The following is a 24629-nucleotide window of genomic DNA, read 5'->3' as shown; positions in this document are numbered from 1 at the left end:
TAACCATAGACCTGAATGTCTTCCATGTCAGTACAGGTCTAACTCACATTTTCTTACTGCCTGTGTAATTTTCAAGTATATCGTAATTCAGTGTTTCTGGGATTCACCTGGGGAAGTTGTTAGAACATGGGCTGCTACGCCCCCTGCAGGTCTTGTGCTGGGGTGGGTTGGTGCAGGCTGGGGCTATCCTGAGGTGTCCATGTTGGGAACCAAGACCTGCCCACCACTTTTATGTTTGTACAAACATCCTGTACATATCTTTGAGCACTGGAGGGAGGGTTTTGTAGGGTAATTTATAGGCATGGAAATGGGTCATCGGGGATTAGCTACAGCTACAATCTTTTTAATGATACGGCCAAATTTGGCTCCAACAATGCAGATCCTCTCCCCTAAGAGTGCACATGTCCTGTCTGTCCCTTCTCCACCACCCATGTTAAACACTATGCAAAATTGCTTTTATTTTGCCAGTTTGATATATATTTTAAGATATATACTTATTTTAATTATTTAATTATGAAAGAAGCTGAACAATGAATGCCTTCCTTTTTGTATATTTTTTATTTTGGATCTTAGATTTACAGAAATGTTGCAAGATAGTGCCAAGTTCCCATATGCCCTTCCCCAGCTTCCCTCCATGTTAACATACCTAACAATGGTACATTTCCCAGAATGAAGAGATCAACATTTGGTCCATTACTATTAACTAAACCCCAAATTTTATTTGGATTTTACCAATTTTCCCATGAATGTCCTTTTCTGTTCCAGCATCCCACATTATATTTAGGTGTCTCACCTCCTTAGGCGCCTCTGGTCTGTCCATGTCTCCTATGACCTGGGCAGGCACCTGCAGAAAATCCTGGTCAGTTATTCTGCAAAATTTCCCTCAACTTGGGTTTGTCTGATGTTCTTCTAGTGATTAGACAGGGATTATGGGGTGCGGGGGTGAACACCCCAGAGGTGAAGTGCCTTTCTCATCATGTTATGTCATATCAAGTGATACATGATATTACATGCTTCCTTCAAAAATAAAATCTGGTAAGGAATTCCAGATTTACATACAAATAGCAAGAATAGAAAAAGTCCTCACATCACTGGGCTCCCAGTACCAGTGTTTTGCCACTCTGTTTCTGGATGGCTCTTCAACGTGGTTGGAAGATGAGTTTTCCATTTCATCTTCCTTCCTTTTCTCTTCTCTTCTTTTCTTCCTTCCTCCCTCTTTCCTCTTCTTTTTCAAGTAAGAAGACAACACTGGCTAGCCACGGCGAGAATCTAGCTGAGGCCTAAGTGGAGGAGCATAAAGAATCCGGGCAAAGTGTCTTCGTGCGGGAATGCCAGCTAACGAGGGCCTTTTGGTGTTTGCTTCACTTCCAGTTTTCACCTGAAGAGGGGACTGGTCCACCCCAGGGTACTCGAGCATTAGTTAGGACTCTTTAGGATGAAAATAAAAGGAACCCAACTCAAATTATTTAGGCGAAAGAGAGAATTCAATGGCTTAGAAAGCTGGAATCAACTGAGTTGGGCTCGATCCTCTGGCTCACTGTGCCCCCTTCCTTGCCACCTCCCAGCCATTTCCCCTCTGTTGCTGCCACCTGTGGTGCCCGGATGGCTGCTGGCAGCACGTGCTGGCCTCCCAGCTTCTCGCTCGCCCAGCTGCCGGTTCTCCCCACAGCCATTTCAGGGCAAGCCAAAGAAGGGAGCCTCACTGGGTAAACCTGGACGAGCTCCCTGCACCGCAGGCACCGACCACTGGGAACGTAATTCTTGACTGCCAGGCTGAAGGCACAAACCCAGCCTCGAGTCTGAAAATTGAGTTAAGTCAGACCAGTGGGCTGAATAAAGGAAAAGTTACTACCCCTAGTAAAAACTGAGTTTGTGTTAAAAAAAAGGAAGGGTGTGTGGATCTAGGGCATGAGAAACCCCATTCCTCTACTGTCCCCTTGCTCGTGTCTTTCTTTTCCAGCCTTTCCTTTTGCCAGTCCCTGCAGATGAGCCCACTCTCCTTCACGTCCCTCACTGTCACCCCACCATAATTCTTTCCAAGTCCCTTTACCTGCAGCCAGTGGGGTATCACACTAGAGATGAGGTCGGTGTGGTCCACCTTAGGAGCATCTGTGGAGAATTTTAAAACAATCACGAAATCAAAATTTAATCTTTTAAATAATCATACACTAGTAATTCTAATCCATGTCAGTGATAAAATGCTCCTTAAAAAAAGAAACCAAGATACAGAAAATTTTCAGCACCACAGAGGCTTCCTGAAGGAAATGTTTTAATACTTAATAATCTGATCCCAATTCCCCATTCACAGATGCTGAGAAACTCAATCTCAGACATGTTTAGGGTCTCCTGGCCTTGTGGGGGGTGTAGGAAGGCCTTCTCGCCCTTTGTGGGTGCTCCCCTCCGCTTGGGGATTACTTACCTCTAGGAGTGGGCTGGCTCTGTCCCCATTTCTCAACCATCCCTGGGGAGGGGCCTGAGCTACCTCCTACCTGGGCCAATCCTTTGGGGCCCAAGGTGGGAGAGATGCTCAAAGCTACTAACTCATTTTCCTGACTCACCAGCTTCATTTCACTACTATTCTCAAGGCCTTGCCAAGTGGTCTGAGCTGTTCTCAAAGTTGGGTCTGCAGGTGTTTCCTTGTTGAAGCACATACCTGAGGCTGGGTTTTCTTCATATACCTCCAACCAAAGCAATATATTCAGTGCAGAAGCAGACGTGAGACTCCAGCTATCTTCTGTGGAGTCAGACTTTAAAGAGATTTGCAAAAATGTAAAACGGCTGCCACTCTTCTCTATATTTTGGGGGAAATATAGCTACTTTTTAAAAGAGGTAGTTTATTATTTTTAAGTGAAAGTGATTTTTAAAAATTTATATTATGGTAAACACAGACAGATTAAACCCATATTAGCAAAAGCTTTTTGAGGCCCTCAATCATTTCTAAAGAGTATAAAATGGTCTTGGAACCACTAATCTAATTTAATCTTCATAGCAGCTCCATGAAGTGGTATCATCAGACTCATTTCAACAGTGAACAAACTGAGGCCTGGAGAAGGCAAGAAAGCTGTCCTCTGCTTCACTGCTGTTAAATGGCAAGGGCAGAATTCAAACCTCATGCTCAGTAGTCAATGAAACCTATTCTTCCTGTAGGCAGATAGTGTGGTGGTGGTGGTGGTGGTGCTACCCAGAGAGAAATAGAGGCATGGCTTTTATGACAAAAGAGAAGCCATTTTTGGCTTAGGCTATTTTGTGATCTAAATCCGGTCACGAGGTTTGCCCTTGAACAGGTCTCAGTAGTAATGATCTTCAGGGAACAAAAGAATAAACTGTTATCAGGCAAGAGAAATAACGTAGTGAAGATAATGTATCAGTAGTAAAGACTCAATTTTGTTTCAATGGTAAAGTTTAGACTGAAGCACTCAACCATTAGATCAGGTGGAACCTAAGGTATGATGTTGACCTTTCCTGACTCCCATGACTGCAATCAACTAAAGTTGGACTCTGTGACCATCCAAGCCCTTTCATCAATATGCATGTACCCTTAGCTTAAAAACGTTCCCAACTTTGCTATTTGAGGAGAAGCTGCTTTGGGAAAGCTCCCTGGTGTTGTCCTTACTTGCTGCAAGTAATCCTTCCTTCTCCCGCTCTTTGGCTTAGTTGTGTCCTTTGGTAGACACTCATCAAACGCAATTTTTCAGGTAATAACTCTGGCAAAAACGCCACTCGCCTCTCTGAGCCGCATTTCCTCATTTGTGAGGCGTGGACGACAATGTTTCTACCTCCTGGGACTACTGGGGTGATTCTACATCAGGTAAGGAGCAGATGATGATATTAGTAACCTCGTGAGTGAGACATGTATTCCATTCTACAGAAAAGGCCCAGGCGCGCGACTGAGCAGTCTCCAGCCCTAGGGACGAGCCCCCTCCTTCCCCCCCGCCTCCCACCTCCCCACCCACCTGGATCGGCCCCTTCCCAGCTCCCGGCCCGCCTGGAAGCGCCCCTCGCCAGCCCCGCAGGGGCCCCTGGCTCCCAGCGCGCCAGAACCACTCCACCCGCAGCGCGCCTGGGTTGACATTCTCGGCCCGGCCAGTACCGGCAACGAGGATCCAAGCTCCTCCCGCTTGCGTCACTTCCAGCGCCCAGGCCTGAAACCTCCCTTCCGGTTCTCAAGTTAGCGCTCCGGAAGTGAGTCACTATGCCAGCACCTAATCCGCCACAGTGGTCAATAGAGGAGAAGCGGGCCGCACCCGGAAGTTGCCCGGCTCGGCCATGGCCGCCTCCGGGGGCGTGGCTTCCGGCGGCCCGCGCCTGCGAGTCCGGCGGCTGGGTCCAGCGGCGGCAGCGGCTGACAGGCGCTCCTGCCGGGGCGGCGGCGGCTGGTGCCCAGGCGAGCCAGCGACCCCCAGCTCGCGGCCCCGCGAGGCTCCAGGGCCGCACTGGGGGATGGACGAGGGGAAGATGGACGAGAATGAATGGGGGTACCACGGTGAAGGCAACAAGAGCCTAGTGGTGGCCCACGCGCAGGTGAGCGGTAGACTGTCGGCGCTGTTCGGGGCCCTCTCGCTGCTCCTGGTGGGTTCTGCGTCCCCCAGCACCCTCTACCCGCGGATCGATTCCCCAGCAGCCCTCCCCCCCAAGTCGATGGAGCGTCCCCCCAGTGTCACCGCCCCCTCCTCGTTAGTTCCGCGTCCCCCCAGCATCACCTCCCCGTCTGGCCGCTTCCGCATCTCCCCGTCACCCGTTTCGCCCAGGTCGGTTCCGTGTCCCTAGCTCTCTCCTTCCTCTAGGTTGGTGCCTTGTCTCCCCAGCACTCCCCTCCCCCCAGATCGATTCCCCGTTTCCTTCAGTGTCACCTCCCTCCCCCTTCCCTGATCTGTTCCGTGTCCCCTCAACACCTTGCACCCCTACCTCACGCGGTGCCGCCTCCGACTGCCCACCTGCGGTGAGGCTGCCTGGGGTAGTCATAGGCAGGATAGAGGGTACGAGTGAGCTCTGGAGGAAGAAGTGGAGGAAGAAGCGAAGTGCTTGGGGGTGCTGCTACCTTCCAGCACCGAGGGAGACGTAGAGAATTGCTGTTCTCCTGCTGCTATTGTTAATATTCGTGGAGCATTGCCAACAGGTTCTTCTCTAGAGTCTTTTAGAATTTAAAGAATTTCCCTTCCTTAATTCAGTGAGGATGAGAGTTTCAGAGGGTGCAGGAAGGACTCTCAATGAGTTGAATCCAGGGAGAGGAGCCTTTGGATTTGTTGAAGGCCCAGATCTCTCTGACGTCTTGTTTTCTGATACAGCTAGGCAGGAATGTGGTGGGCTGGGGGAGGAGCGATAGGTGTCATTGAGGGCTTAAGAGCTTGGGAGTTGCAGTCACACGGAGCTGGGCGCTATTCCAGTTCCACCACTGCCTGGCCCAGGCTCAGTTTCTGCATTTGCAAAGTGAAACTACTAACAGAATCTCCTTTGTGAAATAGCTGGAAGGATGAGGTGAGTAGGAGCTGGACAAGTTATGCAAGTGCCATCATCCCCCTTGGACTCAGCGATTTAGGAGCTCTGACCTAGACCAACAGCTCCTATGGGATGACGCGGCGCTGGGTGATGCCCTGCTCTGTTGCTCCTGAGCTGGGGGCACTGGGGCAGCTGTAGGGTAAGCTGCAGTCACCCAGGTGGCCCCTGCGTTCTGCTTTTGCATTTTGTTACCCATTAGCCCTGTTGGGAAACTGAAGAACTGAGACTACAGGCTTTGCTCAAGAACCTTAGACGAATTAATAATGACAAGGCTTACTTAACCTGAAGCCATTCATCTCTGTGCAGTCTGCTGGGCCCCATTGTGTTTCAAGGTCCGGCAAAGCACCGGATATTCCAGCATGAGTCCTTTTTGTTCTTGGGTTATTGTGGTGACTCCCTGCATCCTTCCACAATTCATCTTCCAATTCCTCAAGAAGATTGCATGGTATATCTTCATTTTATGTAAAGCTAATTAAGGCTTCTTTTAGTGGGAGCTAATGTACTGAATTTCAAAAGTATGAAGGTTGAAGGAGCAAGTTCCAGACTCAGAGTAAAAGGACACCAGGTCTTGGACACTCAGGTGCCTTCTCCAGCATCCCTGATAAACATATGTCAACTCTTCAGGGCAACTGGCCCAACCCTGGTTGCACAGCCCCAGTTGTTAGGGTTCTTTCTTTTTCATTTTCTTTTTCCCTTTTAAACTGAGTCATTAGACTACCTTGTGCCATTTCTCTTCATTCTGTGTTTTAAATCTAAATTGACTTTACTATGCTCATTCCTACTTGGTGGTTGTTAGCTCATCATTTGAATTCGAAGGCTATCATTCCAAGTATTCTTTTAAGAAAGTGTTCCCACTAAGGGAAGGCGCCGAGTGAAGGGAGGACTGTGCCCCTTGGGTGTGGAGAAGCCTTTATACTTTGCGCGGGGCCTTGAGGACCAGGAAGGAGGAGAGAGCCCTGGAAGGCAGCTTTCAGGACCCTGCTGGGCCCAAGGGGAGGGTGGGTGCGTGTGTGAGAACAAGCGTTCCTGCCCCTGTGGGTTGACTGTCCAGACCTATCTCATTCATTCCAAGATTGATGGTGGCCCTTGCCAGGTTTCTTTCAGATCAAGAGACGATCCCTTTCTTGGAGACGGCATCTTTTTTTTTTATTTGTTATTAAAAAAATTTTTTTTCAGGGGAGGTGATTAGGCTTATTGGTTTATTTATTTTTAATGGAGACACTGGGGATTGAACCCAGGACCTCATGCGTGTTAAGCACACGCTCTACGACTGAGCTACACCCTCCTCCGCCATCATATACTTTCGGAATCAAAAGATCCTTAAAAAGTGGTGAGTCTGTCCCCTGTCCTTTTCATTTTCAGTGCCTTCAGCCCGCCAGTCTCAAGGGCAGGCATCTGCACGGAAAGAATATGGGGTGAGACACAGACAGACAGACAGACAGACAACCTTCCGGGCTGGTGGGTTGGGAGACTTCCAGGAGCACAGGACTTGTAGAAAATGGGGACTGGATACGGAGGAGCTAAGTGCATGCTGACGGAGGGCCTTGGTGTGGAGGTGTGCTCAGGGCTGGGCAGTAACAGATGACAGTGGGAGACCCTGACATTAGGCCAGTTCTTGACAGGTTGCTGTCAGCTTTCCAGTGGCCTGGTGCACAGCATCCTTGGGTCCAGCCGTGCAGTTTAACCCTTTCCCAGACACTGGCCTGTGGCCCTGGCACCGACCCTCTGAGATGCCCCAAGGCTGTGGTCAGCCCGGCACTGTACTCTAGTGGGTGCCTGGTGTCCCTGGCATTGACCTTGTTGGGCGGGGGGTCTTGGGCAAGGGCATTTCCCTTGAGGGCATGTACTTTCCTTTCATTACTGCAGCCTGGGGACACTGTCACTTGGTCTAGTGGTCGTGCCACACTTCTGTTCATGCTGAGTTGTGGTCACGATGCCCAGGGCTGCCCTCAACTGCACTGTTGCCGAGTTGAATTTCTCTCTGCGTGGTGTTGCTTTTACGTCTGCACTGGCCCTTCTTCATCTCAGTCTTCTTGTTTTTGGCTCTGCTTCCTGTCCTGTGAAGGTCACTGTAAGTCTGGTTTGTCACTTGATCTCTTAAGTGCCTCCAGTGGGGGAGTCACTGAGGGCAGGCCTGGCAGAGAGTCCTCCCCAGACACTGAGCTGCCCTCCAGCTGCCCTCGCCCCTGAGGTAAGGGGCAAGTGGGCGCCCACTCTCTTTATCACACTAAACTGTCGTGACCTTTGCCTTCTTATTCACAAAGGTAACGTGAAAGACCCGCCAACTGAGATCTTTTATCAAAAGTCCTTTCCTGATATTGCAGTAAGCTTCAGATCGGGCTTCAGGTCCTTTCTGCAATTGTTTTCATGCCTTGCGGTGTTTGTCTGGGTCCTGAAGATGTGAGGTTCAAGCAGTCAGGGGCTGTCTGTTTCTCTTCTTGTCTTGTCTGTTTCAGGACTTCTGGTTTGTAGATCATGCTTGTTGGAAGCAATCAGAGTTGTTCTGTTTCTCTTTTTGTTTTTTGTTTTGTTTTTAAATATAGCATATCCCCAAGTCCCGGGATAGTCTCTTGTTTTTCCTCCTGTATCTAGTTAATATAGTCCTAGTGTTTTGTGCCCTCTAGCATTTTTTTTAAACAAGTAACTTATTCTGTATTTGAGATTTTTAATGATATTTGTACAGATTGATACAGCTGATGTGACTTCTTTCTTGGTGACGTCTCATCGGGGACCTCTGCCTGTAGCCATGTCTTTATTCTTGGGATCGCCTGCAGGTGACTGGTTAGGATTATTTCCAAAGTATGTTCCCTTTGCTGGTTTCCAGTCCTGGCCTTGGTGAACGCTGAGCTCTGCCTTTCCGGCATGTGGCCGTCTGCCAGTCTAAGCCCAGTATCCTGAGGTGGCATGGTCACTTCCTCGCCCCGATGGCACCTTCCATCTCCGCAGTCAGGACAGCAGCTGCCCCTTTTACCAGGAAGGGAAAAGTAAGGAAGGTTTCTGTGTCTGTTACAGAAGGACGAGACGGCAGCACCAGGTCACCCGCCTCTTGGTGTGTGTTTGGACACCTGCCCTGTGGCCATGATGTGGCCTTGGAGGGCCTGGGGTCCTTGAAAGCTCTCCTCAGACTTGCATGCTGCTCTGTGACACCCTCACTGTGTGTTCCATGCACTTGTAGTTTGTCTTTACAGATCATTCTGCTTCTCTTCTGGCTGTTGGATCTTTCCATCCCTTCGGGACCATCTGAGCACCTCTTCTGCTGCAGCCTCTGCGTGCCCTGCCCTGAAATGTCACCTGGGCTTATCCCTCCACTGTCCCGTCTCCCGTCTCGCGACCTGCATCTGTGTCTGCTTCAGTCCTGTGGTGGCCATAGGTCTGGACGGGCACATGTAACCTGCGAAGGAAAGTGTCCTGCCCAGTCCGGGCAGCTGCTGTCCCCGCCTGTGGTCCCCACCTCCCGGCGGGCCTCCCTTCGGAGCCCTGGGCTTCTGTCTTTGAGATGTCTCACTTCACCCGGCATCTGTTCTGTCTGAGGCTGCCGGCCCAGCACCGTGTCCCACCCCTTGTCCGTCTTACCCTGCTGTGGGCCCTGGGGTGTGTTTCCGGTCATGTCAGCAGAGGCAAGTGGCTTGGCCCAGTATTCTGTCACAGGTGTTGTGGTGGAACCCGGCTGGGGCCGGCTGGGGCACCTCACCGAGAAGCAGGGCTGAGCCGTTTTGGGACGTCTAGGGTGGTACCCAGGGGTCGATTCCTTCTGTTGTTGTGTTTGTCTGTCTCCCTTTCCCTTGAAAGTCGCCAGAGCTCTGCTTCCCTGGAGTCTCCTTGCGGCCGCATGCTGGGTCGTCTCCCAGTCCGAGTGGAAGACCAGCCCTGGGCTTGGCCTCCAGTGAGGCTGCAGTGACTGATCATTTTTCACCTCGTCTTTGCCAAGAGGCCCTGGATTCTTAATTCCACCCACAGGTTTCCTCCCTTGGGCTTCACATGGGCAGATGACCCTCTTACTATATTGTTTTTGTGGCCTTTTATTTTTATTTCATACCAATTATTGCTTCCTCCCTCTGCCCCAGAAAATACAGAATATTAGAAGGAAGAGAATAAAAAACACCCAACAGTTCTCTACTAAGAAATTAATGTTTGTTAACACTTGGTGTATTTCTTTCTAGTGTATGCTTTTATTGGGGACTTAAGAATTCTGTCTGTTTTTGTTTTCTGCCTTTTCCTTAACCCTACAGCATAAATGTGTAGACAGTTGCTCACACGCGTGTTCAAGACTTCCGTGCACTTGGGCAGACAGAGTTCCTGTGCTCTCAGACGTTCACATGGCTGTTTCAGAGCTGCTGTGAGCCAGCCTTTGCTGATGTCTTGGTGTTTTGACGACTCGGGCGAGTCCTCGGAGTGGATCAAAGGAGCATCTCCTAGGCTCCTTGGGCACACGCGCGACATGCCAGTCCACCCCCACCCCCACCCCCACCCCGGCCTGGGACCCTCCCGAGCCCTGAATGCTTCCTGCTCCTTTTATAAGTGACAAGTTGTACCCTTAGCTTTCTACGTTTTGAGGTTGTGTCATGTGTGTATGTGTTTATATGTGTCATTCCTCCGTCCACTGCCTTTTTCAGCGTGTTAAAATCTTTACTTTTCATTTAGTGTTCTGAGGTGTGAGAGGTATCCTTAAGGGCAGAAAAAGTGTGGCCCCAGCCTGAGATCCCCTGCCTTGCTTTGGTGAGGAGCTGCCTCCACCCCGGACTGTGCAGAAACCCTAAATAATCCCCTCTTCTTGGTCTCCCCTCTTTTCTCTTTACTTTCTTAGCATTTTATCCTAGACTCTAAGAAGAAGGTACGTTTTAAACATCTGGTTTCAGATATTCAGTTTCAAAGGAAAGAAGTTGCTTCCTTCACAGCTGGTTAAGACCTTGTGAGCTGGCAGGGCCCTGGTGCTTACCAGATTAGGTGCTGGTTTCGGCTCCTTCGTGGGAACCTCCCCGTGGGCGGCTGCCTTCGTCCCGCTCCACGCCGTGGGTGGCCCTTGGACTCACTGTGTCTCCGTGCCAATCAGGGCTGGTGAGGTTGACTTCCCACCCGTTCTGTACTGTCCACTTGAAGGGATGTTGCCTGGTCCCATGGCTGGCCAGCCATGCATGGCATGACCAGCCTGGCCTGGTCAGACCCTCACGAGGGACAGTTAACACTCGCCATCCAGAACAGGTGCACCCACCGAGTTACTCATGTTTGTGACTGGCCTTCGGGGCTGACACTGAAGCTCCTGTGGGGCAGGTGGGCAGTTTCTGGTGTCAGTTTTGAGTGATAAGTGGGGCAGTAGAGAATGTGGTTTTCCCTGAAGCAGACACAACATGACACTCAGAATTTCTCAGTGAGTCTTGAGAAACAGTGGAGCCCAGGTGAGGAGGGAGTGTACTTTTAGTGGGGCTGAGTTTCTGGGAAGTTACCTTGAAAGGGTTTCTGCATATCACCTTCTCTTTCTCCTTGAATTTTGATGGAATCCTCTGCCAGGTGATGTCTGTGGTAAAATATTGATGTCTGCCCTGATTTGGGAGGGACTGGGGCACATGCATGCCCTCGACGTTGGCTTTCTCAAGGCCGGGCTTGGATGTCTGGGGTTTTGAGACGAATGTGTGGCATCTGAGTGGGGCAGGAGGTTCCCGGGGGGCTGTTGGCTAAGGAAACGGATCTTGTCTCTGTGGGCTTTCCTTGCTCTCAGGCATGTTTTGGTTTCTAAAGCTACACCTTCTGAGTGTTTTCAATCGCCAGCCCCTCTCGCCCCACCCAGTGCTCCAGACAGTGGCTGACCTCCTCCACCGCCACCCTCCTCCTCCTGCTCACTGCTTCTCTCTGGGCACAGCCCTGCTTCCGACCTCAGCTCTTCCTCCTGGAACTCCCTGTCTCCGTGGGAATGGTTTCTGATGTTGTCCAAATGGAATTAACTTCCCAGGTTACCAAGCTTCCACAACACATCCAGGTCACATGAGAATGGCCATCAAACAGCCTGTACTTGTTTAAAAAGTTATTTTTTTTCTTACATTCTTGTAATGTATGTTATATGAACATGGTAAAAAATTGGAAAACCCAAATAAGCAGAACTTTTAAAAAATAGGTTCCCCAGTTGTTGATACCTGGACATGTGGTTACCTGTTCGGGAGCCTTTTCCGACATTTCCTACAAACTCAGTATGCACATACTTTACTTAAAATTTTTTATTTTACAAACTTTAAAAAATGAGGACAAACCTATAGAAAAGTGGTCAGATTATAAGGCTATATACGGCTTGATTATCACAAAGTACGTGGACCCATAGTCCCACGACCAGCCCCTTCTAGAACCTTTCTCAGGGACCATCCACCTGCCTGAGAACTTAGTCTTACCCGTTTTTGGATTTTACATAAATAGCACTATATCTGTACATAGTTCTTTAATACACACATACACATGCATGTGTATATATTTATATAAAAGTGGGTTCATTCTATAAGTCCTGTTCTGTAATGTTTTCACTTATCAGTAGATGATGACTGTCTATAAATATGGATCTCCCTTATTTTCTTGTAAATGATGGCACAGTATTCCACGGTCTAGAATGTGTCCCTCTGTGTTTAACCATCCTACTATTGTTGGACGTTTAGGTTGTTTCCATTTCATTTGGAATGATAAACAGGACTTTTATATACAGTAGCTAAAGTCTTCTGGGCATCTGCAGTTATTTCCTTAAGAGAGATTCCTGGGAGTGGGCTGACTGGGTCAGAGGGCACAGGTTTTTCCTTTGCTCTGTGGCCCCCGGTGTGTCCTCATGTGGCCCGGTACCAGCCCCCACCTCCTCCCCGAGTCCAGACGGAATTAATTTCCCAGGTAGTGGGGGTTCCCGGCCCAGTGGGCTGCCTCCAGTCTCTGCACTGCTGAGGACCGGTCCTTCTCCGCAGCCGCTTGTCCCCAGGCTTTGGGTGGGCACTAATCAGATTTTGTTTTATTTTCCAATAGCGTTGTGTGGTGCTTCGTTTTCTGAAGTTTCCTCCAAATAGGAAGAAGGTAAGATAAGTGGATTTGCCACCCAGCCATTAAAATAATTATTTAAGAAAACTTTGATTTTTTTTTTTCTGATGCAGAAGCATTAATGCTAATTTTGGAAATTTGAATATGACACAAGCATTCAGTTCCCGCAGAATCCAGCGCTTTGATCTGCTGGGGTCACTAAGGGTCATCTTGGTGAATCCCTGGGTACTGAGCCAGGAGCCTCCGGTCCAGCTCAGAGAGCCCCGCTTGTGGCTGGGAAACCCCAGGGCCAGGTCTTGGCTTTGCCATGGTGATTTCCTAACACTCTGCTGCCTCAGTTTCCCCATTTGTGGGATTGTATCTGTGAAAATGAAATCTGTAATGCTGTGGGAAACAGTGTTGCAAGTTGCAACAGGCAGTTCAGATGGAGCACTGGGTTTCTGCTTGTTGAGTCATCCAAGCACAGTACTGCGGACACCTTCGGAAAGCCATGCCCGCTGACCACTGACTTGCAGTGTCTCTGTCCCTCAAGGTGGGATGTCATTGTGGTGTTTATCCAAATCTCAGTGGTCGCAGGGGTCAACATGGAGTAGCCCTGCTGGAGCCTTTCCTCTTTCACGGTCCTGGAGGGAGGGAAGGAGGTACAGAGGTGGGGTGTGAGCATCGGCTCTTAGCTTAAAAGGGGAGAAAAGGCAGGAGCTGCAGGGCACTCCCCACTTAGTGGGGCAAGACCAGTGTTTGTCCTGGTGGGTGGGAAACTGGGCTCAGGATCGGGTGTAGGAGGGATGAGTCACCACCCCATCAGAAAAGGAGGTGTGGTGGATGGCTGCTGGGTGCCGGTGGCAGCTGATTATGCAAATGAAGGGCACCCTTGGAGGATAGCTTCCTAGGAAGTGAAGAGGGCACTGTGGGAGAAAGCAAGGGGCAGCCGTCACAGTGGGGCTGCAGTGAGATCCGGGGACAGTGTGGTCAGCACAGAGAAAGATGGCACAGGATGGGAGGATGCAGCTGCCGAAGAGAATTGTGCAGCGTGGTTCTGTTTCTGCAGAATCCAAGTGGAAACTAGACACATCTCGTAGATTCCCTCCAGCCCCCCTCCCCTCCCCCTCCTTCCCCACTCAGAGTCTGCAGAACCAGGGCCAGCGTTTTCTGGATGCCTCTGTTTTCAGTTTTCCCTGTTTAGATTTATTGAGGCAATGTCTTCCAAGGCAACAATTTGCCTTTCTTTATTATGTAAATGGCACAATGTGCCGCCAGCTGCATTGTTTGTGGGGAATGTGTGTGTTAATTTTGCTGACAAGAAGAGCTTTTTGTTGGAAGCTCTGTGGTCACAGCTCTCCGGAGCCACTGTGTGCACTCTGGGGTTTTTGTCCGGCTTCATGCTAACTCAGTAGTCCCTCAGATGCAGGCCATGGTCTGCATGTGTTACGGACCTTCCCAGAGCCTGAGCCATGTGTCAGGCACCTGTCAGCCTGCCCTCGAAGAAGAAAGCCCTCTCGCTCCTGAGAGAGACCTGCAATCAACCCTTTGGGTCAGAGTGAGAAACACAGGACTGATTTTCTGTCTTCCCCAAATCTCACGGTTTATTGACTCTTTAAGAACCTCTGCGGAGAAAATATTTTATTTCTACCTTTAGAGGCTGAAGAGTAAAATCTAAATATCTAGTGATTTTTGGCTAGGAGAGATTTTCAAAGTCATTCCTCAGAAGGTGTGCACAGGCTGCTGGTGGAATCCATGTGTGTTCCTGGTGGGGAGGAAGGCTGGGGGCACAGATACGGTTCTCAAACTGACAACTTCAGAATCACGTGGGACCTGGGGAGAATGCAGATGTGGGCCTGGGGGACCCTGGGGACAGGAGCTCCAGTGATTCTGGCAGCCTCCATGGTGAGGCTCCCCTTCCTCCAGGTCCAGGGCCAGTGGCTTCTTTTCATGGCCGCATGCACAGCGGCTCTGTATGTGCCGGGGGCTCATGGTGATGTCAGAGTCCACTTTCTGGGGGGTCCTGGTCATTAAGGTTTTCTTGTCCTTCTCTTTTACAGACCTCGGAAGAAATATTTCAGCACCTACAGAACATAGTGGACTTTGGCAAAAATGTCATGAAAGAATTTTTGGGGGAGAACTATGTTCATTGTGGGGTAAGTGATTTTTTTTTTAACAGTCTAAATTCACACACATGTTCTATACCAACAACCGATCAAAGTACCGACTTATCAATTATAGTCTGGAAGTTTGTGCTTAAAGATAACCCTTCGCGTTACAGAGTTTCTAAGTAGTTTTCTCATTTGTTGCTCTGTGAGGTAACACAGCAGACAGTGCTATTCCCGTTTTCTAGCTGAGAAACGTGAGGTTCAGAGATTCTTTGTCAGACCCTCACTTGCCAGGACCCCTGGTCTCCACCGATCTGCCCTCATGGAGGCATTTGGCTTGGTGAGAGCTCTTCAGTGAGGTCTAGGCAGCATCACTGAGCCCTTTGCCTCTGGTGGGCATCTTTGAGCAAGGTAGGGAGGAAAGGGGGCCCGCATGCTGGGAGATGTGACCCAGGCTTGTGGGAGGGCCCAGCTGAAGCCCATGTCAGGTGATGGCCTCTGCTTGCGGGTGGTCTGCACTGCTGGCTTTTTCTCGTCTCGGTAACCGAGAGGAGAGCCTGTTACAGGTGAGGTCTGCTGTTCGGACACTTGTGGAGAGGGCAGCATAAGAAGCCTCAGTGGAGTGGCCCTGCGATCCTAGCTGAACCCTCGAGGTGGCCTCGGGCCGTGCCTGGGACAGCCATTCTTGCATCTCAGCTTTGATCACCGCTGCTTCTCTGCTTCTGCTGGCCTTGCTGCTTGTCTTAGATCAGGGCCCTGAACAGACTAGCAGGTTTGTCATTTTGAACAGAGAGAGCACTACCTCTATTTTGGAAATTCTGTCCCTGTGTCTGTTCTGAGAAAACCAGTGCTAAGGAGGGTGAGTGACAGTTCCTTTGAAGCTCAAGGATCACCTGGCAAAGTAGAATTTAAATGGCTCTGACAGCAAAGCATCCTCTAGGAGGGTCCTTTGACCCTACCGTGGGTGGTGCTGCGTTGGGACCCTTGGGCTGCAGTCTTCATGAAGGCTGGGGCCAGGGATCCTCTTCCAGGGTGGCCCAGAGCCATGCAGCTCATGGTGTGGTGCCGGCCGTAGCCCGGGGGCCTCCGCCCTCCCAGCGTGGACTCCCTGCAGGTCGCCGAGCCTCCCTGTGACTTGGCCCTGGCTCCCCCAGCACAGGATCTGAGAGGTGTCCGGGACACGGCCTGTCCGGAAATTGTTTCTGTCGTTTCCACGGCCTCCTGGTGGCTTCACAGGTCAGCCCTAGGCAATGCGGGACTGCCCAGGGGCAAGGGTCACCGGGACCATCCTGTGAGCTGGCACGCACCACCCCTAATGAGGTCCCCAGCTGTCCCGGTGAGCTGTGAAAGCCTGAAACAGCCTGGCTGTGAGAGTCCGAGTCTCTGAGCTGTCTGTGTGCTGGGTGCCACCTGCTTTCTGGCTTGGATGGTGTCTGACTAAGCGCAGGTGTGCCAACTCCCGGCTTCCTTCCTGGGGAGAGAACGTGTTTGTCTGGCCAAGTGGGAGTGTTTCTCTGCCTCAGAGCACTTGGGGGCTCTAGATTTTTCTTCCAGGAAGGACCAGCGTTGAAGAAGAAGGGGGCAGAGCTTAGGATTCCAGCCAGCGCCAGCCTAGCAGGTGGGAACCGCATCTGGTTGTCCCCTCCCAGGGCCCAGGGTGCGTTCTGGCTCCGGGCTTGGTCCTGTTTGTCTACAGTGGATGGGGCTCTGGGCATATGAATTGAGCCCACAGGGGTCACATTCCAGGAATATCCGTCCCGTTGACCTGCGTCCTCTGCATGGAGGCCCTGCCGGGGTGAAACACAACCTGCTTTTCCTGCAGGTGATTGTCGTGTCAAGAGAGGACCGCCACTCAGGCCTGGCGCAGTCCAAATGTGGGGTACGGAGCGCATCTCTGGCCCGCACAAGACCGTGCGGCAAAATCAGCATGTGTAAATGGGGCTGTTTTCTCTGACTGATGTCGTGAGCTAGGTGAAGTGGAGCCCTGGCGAGTGCTTCCCTGCTCTGTGTCCTGGGACAAGACCTGTCTAGCCCAGCGGTCAGAGAGCAAAGCTCAGACAGCGACAGACACACCCCTCTGCCTCTGCCCCCTCCGGCCCTGCCGGGTTGGTCTGGGGACTAGTCTGGGCCAGCCTTCTGGTGAGCTGGAGGTGAGGAATGGAGAAGAGGCTGCACCCCTTGTGCCTGCAGGTGTTTGTGTCTTAATTACGAGGGGCAGTTGAGAGCCTGATGGATTTTAGAAGGTTTGTCTCCCTTCCTGAGGTTGGATGCATTGGGCAGCCGGGACTTCGCATTTGAACTTCTTCCTCAGGAGAAGAGGGGATGCTCTTCTCCTGAGGGAGCTTCTAGAAGACGGGGGCCCCCTCCAGGCTGGTAGTCCTTTGTCCTCCTCTGCCGCTGTTCCTTCATCCCCTCCAGGGCAGATGCCTGTGAGCAGGGAAGCTGGTAGGGCCACGCCTTCCAAGTTACACGCTTGTGAGAGCAATTCTGTGGTCTTAATTATAATTCATCCTAAGTTAGTACTTGGTGCAGGTGCTGGCCGAGTGCCCTGCTGACGATCACTGTCTTTCCAGAGAGCTGTCTGTCTGTCAGGCAGGATGGCATGGTTCACACTGGTTCACGGATCTAATCAAGGGCTAGTAAAGGCGGGGTGTGGACCTGAGACATGTGTGTGGCTGCTGTGAGCCACAGCCTTGCCCTCGTGGTTGTGCAGGACCAAGGGCGTTTCCTTGAGTGAGGATCTTGATGCAATCAATTCTGTATCTTTCTCGCACAGCACCTGTAATTTGCCATCTGGACGCTTCATATTTTTGGCTTCTTTAAAGTGGAGTGAGAACTTAGATTTTTGTGGGATGATCTTCTTGACAGGGCAGCGAAGGGCCGTCTTGGGCATGTTCCTGTGACAGGGCAGTGATGGGCTGTCTAGGGTATGGCACAGTGAGTGGACAGGGTCGCCACATCCTCATTCTAGGCAGGACTCTTGCATCCCCTTGGGATTTCTTGAGAAGTCAGAATTCTGCAGCCCTGGAAATACCTGGGGAAGGTGGTGAGCAACGTGGATTACATACAGACTCTTAGTCTGGGAGACTGCAACAGCAAGGTGGAGAGAAGTTGCTCCTTTGCTTTTTGCCCAAACGCACCAAATCTTGGCCATCCTGAGTCCCGTGGCTGGTGGGCACCCAGGACGCCTCACCCAGAGACTAATACTCAGTCAGACCCTTTTCCTGGAGCTGCTTCTCAGGCAGGACTGTCTGAGGAGACAGCTGTGAGGAGCTGCGTGCGGGCAGAGGACTGCCTCAGGCCCCTCCTCTGTGGTCCACGGGCACGTGAGACTGCGGGTGAGGTCACGGTGGGAACAGAGGAGGAGCTGCGTGAGGAGGGCTCTGTGGAGACCTTAGTGCACAGAAACGTCAGTGTCTCTGCTTAATCTGGGCATGTCCTTAAAATAACAAATCAGCCTTTATTCCTAAAGCCCCCACACTGATTATTTTTTTAAATGCAGTGAAATATACATGACAAGTTACCGCCATTTTTCAGTGTGCATTTCTGTGGCATTCAGTGCATTCACATTGTTGTGCAACCCACCCTGAGCATTTCTTCTTTGTTCTTACAGGAAGTCGTTCAGCTGCCTTTAGAGTTTGTGAAACAGCTCTGTTTGAAGATACAGTGTGAAAGACCAGGTAAGGGTTTCTAACTTGCAAATTTATAATATTCAACTTGAAAAGTGTTTGATACTATTGCTCATGGTAGGGAGATAGAGTTTGTAGGAATTCTTTTGCCAGGAACTTCATTACAAGGGGTAGACCTCCTAGGAATACAATTCTGGGCATCAGGTATGAAGGTCACCACAGGGAATACATGACCAAGAACTAATTAATAAAAATAAAAATGCATTTGGGAGCAGAGGGGAAACTGAAGGAGTTGGGGGAGACTTAGGGAAGGGAAGGCAGGCCATGGGGGGCTGGAGGAGTCCAAAGGAAAACCGGAGTAGACCAGAGCCACAGGGGTCCTAGAGGGGTGGCAGTTCTGAGGACCTTCTCCCAGAAGCTGGTACCACCCAGCCTGCTTATCCTCCTGAGACGAGGTGAGAGACTTGAATTTTTGTACCTCTCCTGGTACCTCTCGAGCTTCCCCCCATCACCACACATACTTTCCCCGCATCACCATGGATGCCTTCCCCATCCCCTCCCACACTTCCCCCACCCCCTCCTTGACCTTTCCCCGCCCCTCTTCACCCCATCACTACACAGTGCCTTCCCCATGACCTCACACATTTTCTCCTCAACACCTCACGCACCTTCTCTACCCTCGCTTGCTCGTGGCAAGTAGTGGCACTAACCATGTCACTATCAGAGGCAAAGTGTGAAATCTGTGCTGTTGAGGGAGGCAATGCCTCCTCCTGTCGCTCAGCCGGACAGTCGGGGTGTGCAGTGAGCCAATATACAACTTCTTCCATGTTTGATTAGGACAAACAATGAAAGGAAACAGGACACTGCGCCCTGGAGTCCCCGGTTTGGGGAGCAGGGAGGAGCAGGCCTGGATGTGTGGGGAGGGCCGATGAGGGGCAAGAGGCAGCAGCCTTGTTCACAGCCTGGACTGTGTCTTGGCTCTGTTGTCCTTAACCAGACAAGGACAGATGGAGACCTGCTGTGGTTTCACCATCTCGCTTCTCAGCCTCTCAGCATCATTAGTTCTGTAATCAGCAGTTACACCACCTAAGAGTAATAAGGCTGTCCCCTGTTGAAATAATGCCTCATAGCCAGCCTCGTTATGTGGAAGGAGGAAAGGTGACTTCTCTGGGGACCTAGAGGCCCTTTCTTATGTGACTGTCCACCACATAGCCTTCAGCAGGCAGTGCTGAGGAAATGTTGGTGTTTGAGTGTTCTGAAGGAAGCTTTACAAGGAAGGTGCTACTGCCTCCTTCTTCTCTGAGCTCCTGGGTTAAGGGGGTCAAAGAATTGGGAGGCACTTCCTAAGATCACCCTCACTTCTAACTGCATGTTTGGGGGGTCTCCGAGACCAACCTCAGGTCTGATGATTTGCTAGAAGGGCCGACAGAACTCATGCTTACGGCTCATCACCGCTAAGGGCCAGATTAAAACCAGCTGAAGGAAGACACGTCAGGGTTTTTGCTGGGACTTGGGCATACAGACACAGGTGACCACCTGTGTGGCCGCCCTCAGCCTCCAGACCCTCTGGAGGTCAAGCTGATACTACAGGGCTCAACCCCTCGCCGTGAATCCCAGTGTCCCACTCGCGTCACTCTGGGTCCCCAGGTAAACTCCTCAGGCAGGACATTCCAAGGCCTAGAGGGGACCTCCCAAGGCTGATCCTTCCCCGACAGGAGTCTGCCGAGTTACCGCAGCGTCACCTTGTCTGTCATCACTAAGCCTCAGCTATATCCCTTGCTCTGTTTTCTAGAATCTCGCTGTGACAAGGACCTGGACACTCTCAGTGGTTACGCTCTGTGCCTTCCCAATTTAGCCAGACTTCAGACCTACCGTTTTACAGAGCACCGGCCCATCCTGTGTGTAGAGATCAAGGTGAATTTTTGTCAAGGGGGAAATGGTGCGGGGAGAGGGAACAGATAGGTCCAGGCTGTGAAGCCCTGAGTCCTCTGTCTGGAGTCCACTTTCCCACAGAAATCCCTGGTGTTCCCCACCAGGGCCCCATGATCGAGGCAGCCCCCCCCAACTCCCAGAGACTAGGCTTACTTCCTGCTCCCTCTGTGCGTGCCGCTTGGACCTTGCCACTCTGGTTCCTCCCACTGGCCGGACCTGAGGGGCATGGCTTCCCAGACCCCAGATTTAGGCTCTTTCCCCGGTGTTATGACAGGAACCCAGCCAGGGACAAGCCCTACCGACAGCCACCAGAGGGAAGCATGGGTTCTGCCGTGTGGGTCCCCAGGCCGCCTCCTGACCTCCCTCCCTGCTGTGCCTGCTTGGCTGCTTGGTGACACTCCATGCCATGCTCCAGGAGCTCAGTTTGAGGGTCGCCCTTTAGACCAGGTGACACTCTGTTCCTTTGCTTCTCAGGAGCACGCTCCGGAGAGAGCTCCCAGAGGCATGCAAGTCTTTATGCCCCCTAAGTCCCTGGTTTGTCGTGGCCAGGAGTCCTGAGGCGGGGGCCACAAAGGGCATCATTGTCTAACAGAGGGCAGCGATTGCTGGAACAGCGCCAAGCCCCTGCGTCAGCTCTGAGTCTCTCTCAGGAAGCCTCCCCGACGACCCAGGCCATTGTTTGTTTCCTTCCTCCAAATCTCTGGAGGTGACCTCTGGGTCATGCTCTTGGCCCTGGGCACTCACACCCCTGGGCGTTAAGTGTGGACGGACGCTCTGCTTCTCTGACCAGAGGGCGAGTGTCGTAGGCATCACAAATGGTGGGCAGCGTGATCTTCAGTGCCCTCCATGCTAGGCACTGGTCTTTAGTACTGTATGTGCCCAGGAACCATGGCTTTTTTTTTTTTTTAAAGGATGAGACAGGTTTGTGGAGCAAATTAAAGCACACGTTTTTGGCTCGTATTGTTTGTTGTATGACGGGGAGGTAATTAGGTTTCTTCATTGATTTCTGCTTGGAGGCGGTACTGGGGATTGAACTCCTAGCCTCTTGGATGCTGGGCATGCGCTCTACCACTTGAGCTAGACCCTTCCCCAACAATGGCTTTTTCAAAGGCAACCAGAGTTCCAGGCGTTCTGGGTGCCCAGCAGCCGTCAGATATGGGCACCTTCCTGTTAACGCATTCTTGTCAGAGGGACCGAGGGTTCTGCTTCCTGGAGCTGGGAGCTTGGGGCAGGTCTGCTCTCCTCGAGTCTTTCCAGTCTTGTTCTGTAATGAAACCACAAAGCTACCCTGTGTTGTACTTTGTCAGGCCAGCAGCCGGGGCATCACTGTTTTTCCCCAGTGAGAGTTCTGGCTTTGGATTCTCTAGCGGCAAAGAGATGCTCATACGCTGCAATGAGGGAAGCATCCATTCCCGCTGGGGACTGAAGACAGAAGCGGCTTTTGGGAATGTTTTATATGTCGCTTGCTGATTCTCCTGGGGAGTTGTAGTTCATTATCCAGTATTTAGTTGTATGTCTACCTAAAGGTATGTGATCTCTCCCTAAGCTGTTTTTCTTCCTTACTTGTTTCTTTTGCAGCCAAAATGTGGGTTTATTCCTTTCTCCAGTGATGTTACGCATGAGATGAAGCATAAGGTGTGTCGTTACTGCATGCACCAGCACCTCAAGGTGAGACGTGTCGCCCAGCAGGGCTCCCTCCCTGCGCAGAGCCTCGTGGTGAATGGCTGGTCCCTAGGGGTGACCACCTTGAGTTTTTAAAGGAGTATCATAAAGTGTAGATATTATTTACTTTTTCTTTCATTTTTTTCTCAGTTGAGATATTTACATATCCTAAGATTTACCCTTTTAAAGTGCATAATTCAGTGGATTTTAGTCTATTCATAATGTTGTGCAACCATCACCACTATCTTCATTTTTCTTTCTTTCTTTTTTTAATGGATGTACTGGGGATTGAACTGAGGACCTCGTGCATGCTAAGCACATGCTCTACCACTGAGCTGTACCCACTCCCCTTTCACCACTAATTCCGGAACATTCCATCACCTCGAAAAAGAAGTCCTGTGCCCAATGACAGTCTCTCTCCAATCCCCCGTCCTGAGATCCCCTGGCTACTACCTATTTCTGTGGATTTGCCTATTCTGGGCATTTCATATAAATGGAATCACATAAATTCTGGCTTTTTATGACTGTACTCTTTTCCTTAGCATGCAGTTTTGAGGTTTATACATGTTATAGCATTTATCAACACTTCCATTTCTTTTATGGATGGAATATGAATGATATTCCATTCTGTGGGAACATTTTGTTTATCCACTCATCTGTTGAGGGACATGTGGGTGGTTCCCTTTTGGTGACTGAATAATATTGCTGTGAACATGAATGCCAATGTACATGCTTGAGTCCTGTTTTCAGTTCTCTTGGAGAGATTCCTAGGAGTGGAAGTGCTGGGTCTTAGGGAAGTTGGGTTTAACTTTCTGAGGAAATGGCAGTCTGTTTTCCACAGCTATAGCGCCATTTTATATTCCCACCAGCCAGTGTATGAGGGCTCTAATTTCTCCACACCCTCACCAGCAGCCTTACTATTTATTGTCCCTGTTTGTGATTACAGTCATCCTAATGGATGTGAAGTAGTATGTCATGTGGTTTTCATTTGCATTTCTCTAACAGCTATTGCACTATGTTGAGCATCTTTTCATGTGCTTATTGGCCATTTGTATATCTTCCTTGGAGAAATGTCTATTCAAATCCTTTGCCCATTTTTGAAATGAGTTGGGTTGTTTTTTTTTTAAGTTGTAGAGTTTTAAGGGTTCTCTGTATATTTTGGATATTAATCTCTTCATCTGATACATGATTTGCAAAATTTTTTTTCCCATTCTGCTGATTGCTTTTTTAACTCTGTTGATAGTGCACAAAAGTTTTCAATTTTGGTTAAGTCTAATTTGTCTTTTTTTTCTTTTGTTGACTATGCCTTTGGTGTCATATCCAAGAAATCTTTGCCTAAGCCAAGGTCATGAAGCTTTTCTCCTATGTTTTCTTCTAAGAGTTTTATAGTTTTAGCTCTTATGTTTAGGTCTTTGATCCATTTTGAGTTAATTTTTGTATTTGATGTTAGGTAAGGGTCCACCTTCATTCTTTTGCATGTGATGTTCAATTTTCCCAGCACCATTTGTTGAAAAGACTGTCATTTCTCCATTGAATGCTCTTGGCGCCCTTATCGAAGATCTGTTGGCCATATATATATGAGGGCTTATTTCTGGCCCTCTGTTGCATTCTATTGGTCTATATGTCTGTCCTCGTGCCAGTATCACATTCTTTTGATAGTTCTATCTTTGTAAGAAGTTTTGAAATCAGGAGTGATAGTCTTCTAGCTTTATTCTTCTTTTTCAAGATTGTTTTGGCAATATGAGGCCCCTTACAATTACATATGAATTTGAGAATTGGATTTTTCATATCTGCAAAAAAATAGACTATTGGAATTTGGACTGAAGTTGGAACAATCTGTAGATCACCTTGGTAGTATTACCATTTTAACAATATTAAGTCTTATAATCCATGAACACAGGCTATCTGTCCATTTATTTAGGCTTTCTTTAATTACTTTCAGCAACGTTTTATAGTTTTCAGTGTACAAGTCTTTCACCACTTTGGTTAAATTTATTTCTTGATATTTTATTCTTTTGGAATATTGTAAATGTGGTTTTAAATGAAATTGCTTCCTCAATTCCCTTTTTGGTTTGTTAATTGCTGGTATATAGAAACACAACTAATTTTTATGTGTTGATCTTGTACCCTACAACTTTGCTGAATTTATTTATTAGCTTTAGTAGCTTTCTTATGGATTCTTTAGAATTTTCTATGTATAAGATCATGTTACCTGTGAACAGAGTTTTACTGCTTCCTTTCCAATTTAGATGCCTTTAGCTTCACAATTTCCAAGAAACCAGCTGGTATTTTTGATAGGGATTCCATTGTGCTGCAGATTAATATGGGGAAGTATTGCCACCTAGCAGTTAATACTATGTGAACACAGGATGTTTTTCCATTTATCTTTAATTTCTTTCAATGATGTTACATAGTTTTCAGTGTATAAGTCTTATACTTGTTTTGTTACTTATTCCTAAGTATTTTATTTTGGGGGATGCTGTTGTAAGTGGAATTTTTTAAAATTTCACTTTCAGGCTGTTCATTGCAGAAATACAATTTTTTAAATATGTATATTTAATTGTGATGAAATACACTTAACATAAAGTTTACCCTTTTAACCATTAAGGGTACAGTTTAGTGGCATGAAGTACATTTACATGTTGTGCAATTGTCACCACTATCCATCTCGAGACATTTTTTCATCTTATAAAACTGAAACTCTACACCTATTAACACTCCACATTTCTTCCTTTCTTAAGCCCCTGGCAACCACCATTGTGTTTCTGTCTCTATGAATTTGACTACTTTGGTTACTTCATATATATGGAATCATAGTCTTTTTGTG

At 49.4% G+C, this 24629-nt stretch overlaps 1 protein-coding gene and 1 long non-coding RNA gene across 6 annotated transcripts in view; one reads left to right on the top strand and one right to left on the bottom strand.

Annotated features, from left to right (window-relative positions):
• Window positions 1-535: 535 nt before the first annotated feature.
• Window positions 536-4091, bottom strand: LOC106730292. Of its 4 annotated transcripts, none has more exons than XR_004319019.1 (4): window positions 3954-4091; window positions 2654-2747; window positions 2051-2109; window positions 536-1428 (listed from the first exon to the last, which is right to left on the bottom strand). It is a non-coding gene; the product is annotated as an uncharacterized LOC106730292 (long non-coding RNA). The 4 variants fall into 4 exon arrangements; XR_004319017.1 differs by having other exon boundaries at window positions 2654-3799; window positions 3954-4079; XR_004319018.1 differs by lacking the exon at window positions 3954-4091 and adding an exon at window positions 3614-3921.
• Window positions 4092-4288: 197 nt separating this feature from the next.
• IPPK (inositol-pentakisphosphate 2-kinase) overlaps window positions 4289-24629 on the top strand; it is a 51189-nt gene continuing 30848 nt past the window's right edge. Inside the window, exons 1-6 of one of the 2 annotated variants that reach the window (XM_032477406.1) lie at window positions 4289-4521; window positions 12481-12528; window positions 14532-14627; window positions 18193-18259; window positions 20001-20122; window positions 21719-21808. In XM_032477406.1, coding sequence (XP_032333297.1) covers window positions 4441-4521; window positions 12481-12528; window positions 14532-14627; window positions 18193-18259; window positions 20001-20122; window positions 21719-21808 — 504 coding nt within the window. In that variant the 5' untranslated portion in view covers window positions 4289-4440. The remainder of the gene's footprint in view (window positions 4522-12480; window positions 12529-14531; window positions 14628-18192; window positions 18260-20000; window positions 20123-21718; window positions 21809-24629) is intronic. The other variant, XM_032477407.1, reaches the window with a different exon arrangement.

Source organism: Camelus ferus, chromosome 4 (assembly GCF_009834535.1).
Source record: "Camelus ferus isolate YT-003-E chromosome 4, BCGSAC_Cfer_1.0, whole genome shotgun sequence".
Taxonomy (NCBI): Eukaryota; Metazoa; Chordata; class Mammalia; order Artiodactyla; family Camelidae; genus Camelus; species Camelus ferus.
This window is presented reverse-complemented; position numbering and strand designations above follow the sequence as displayed.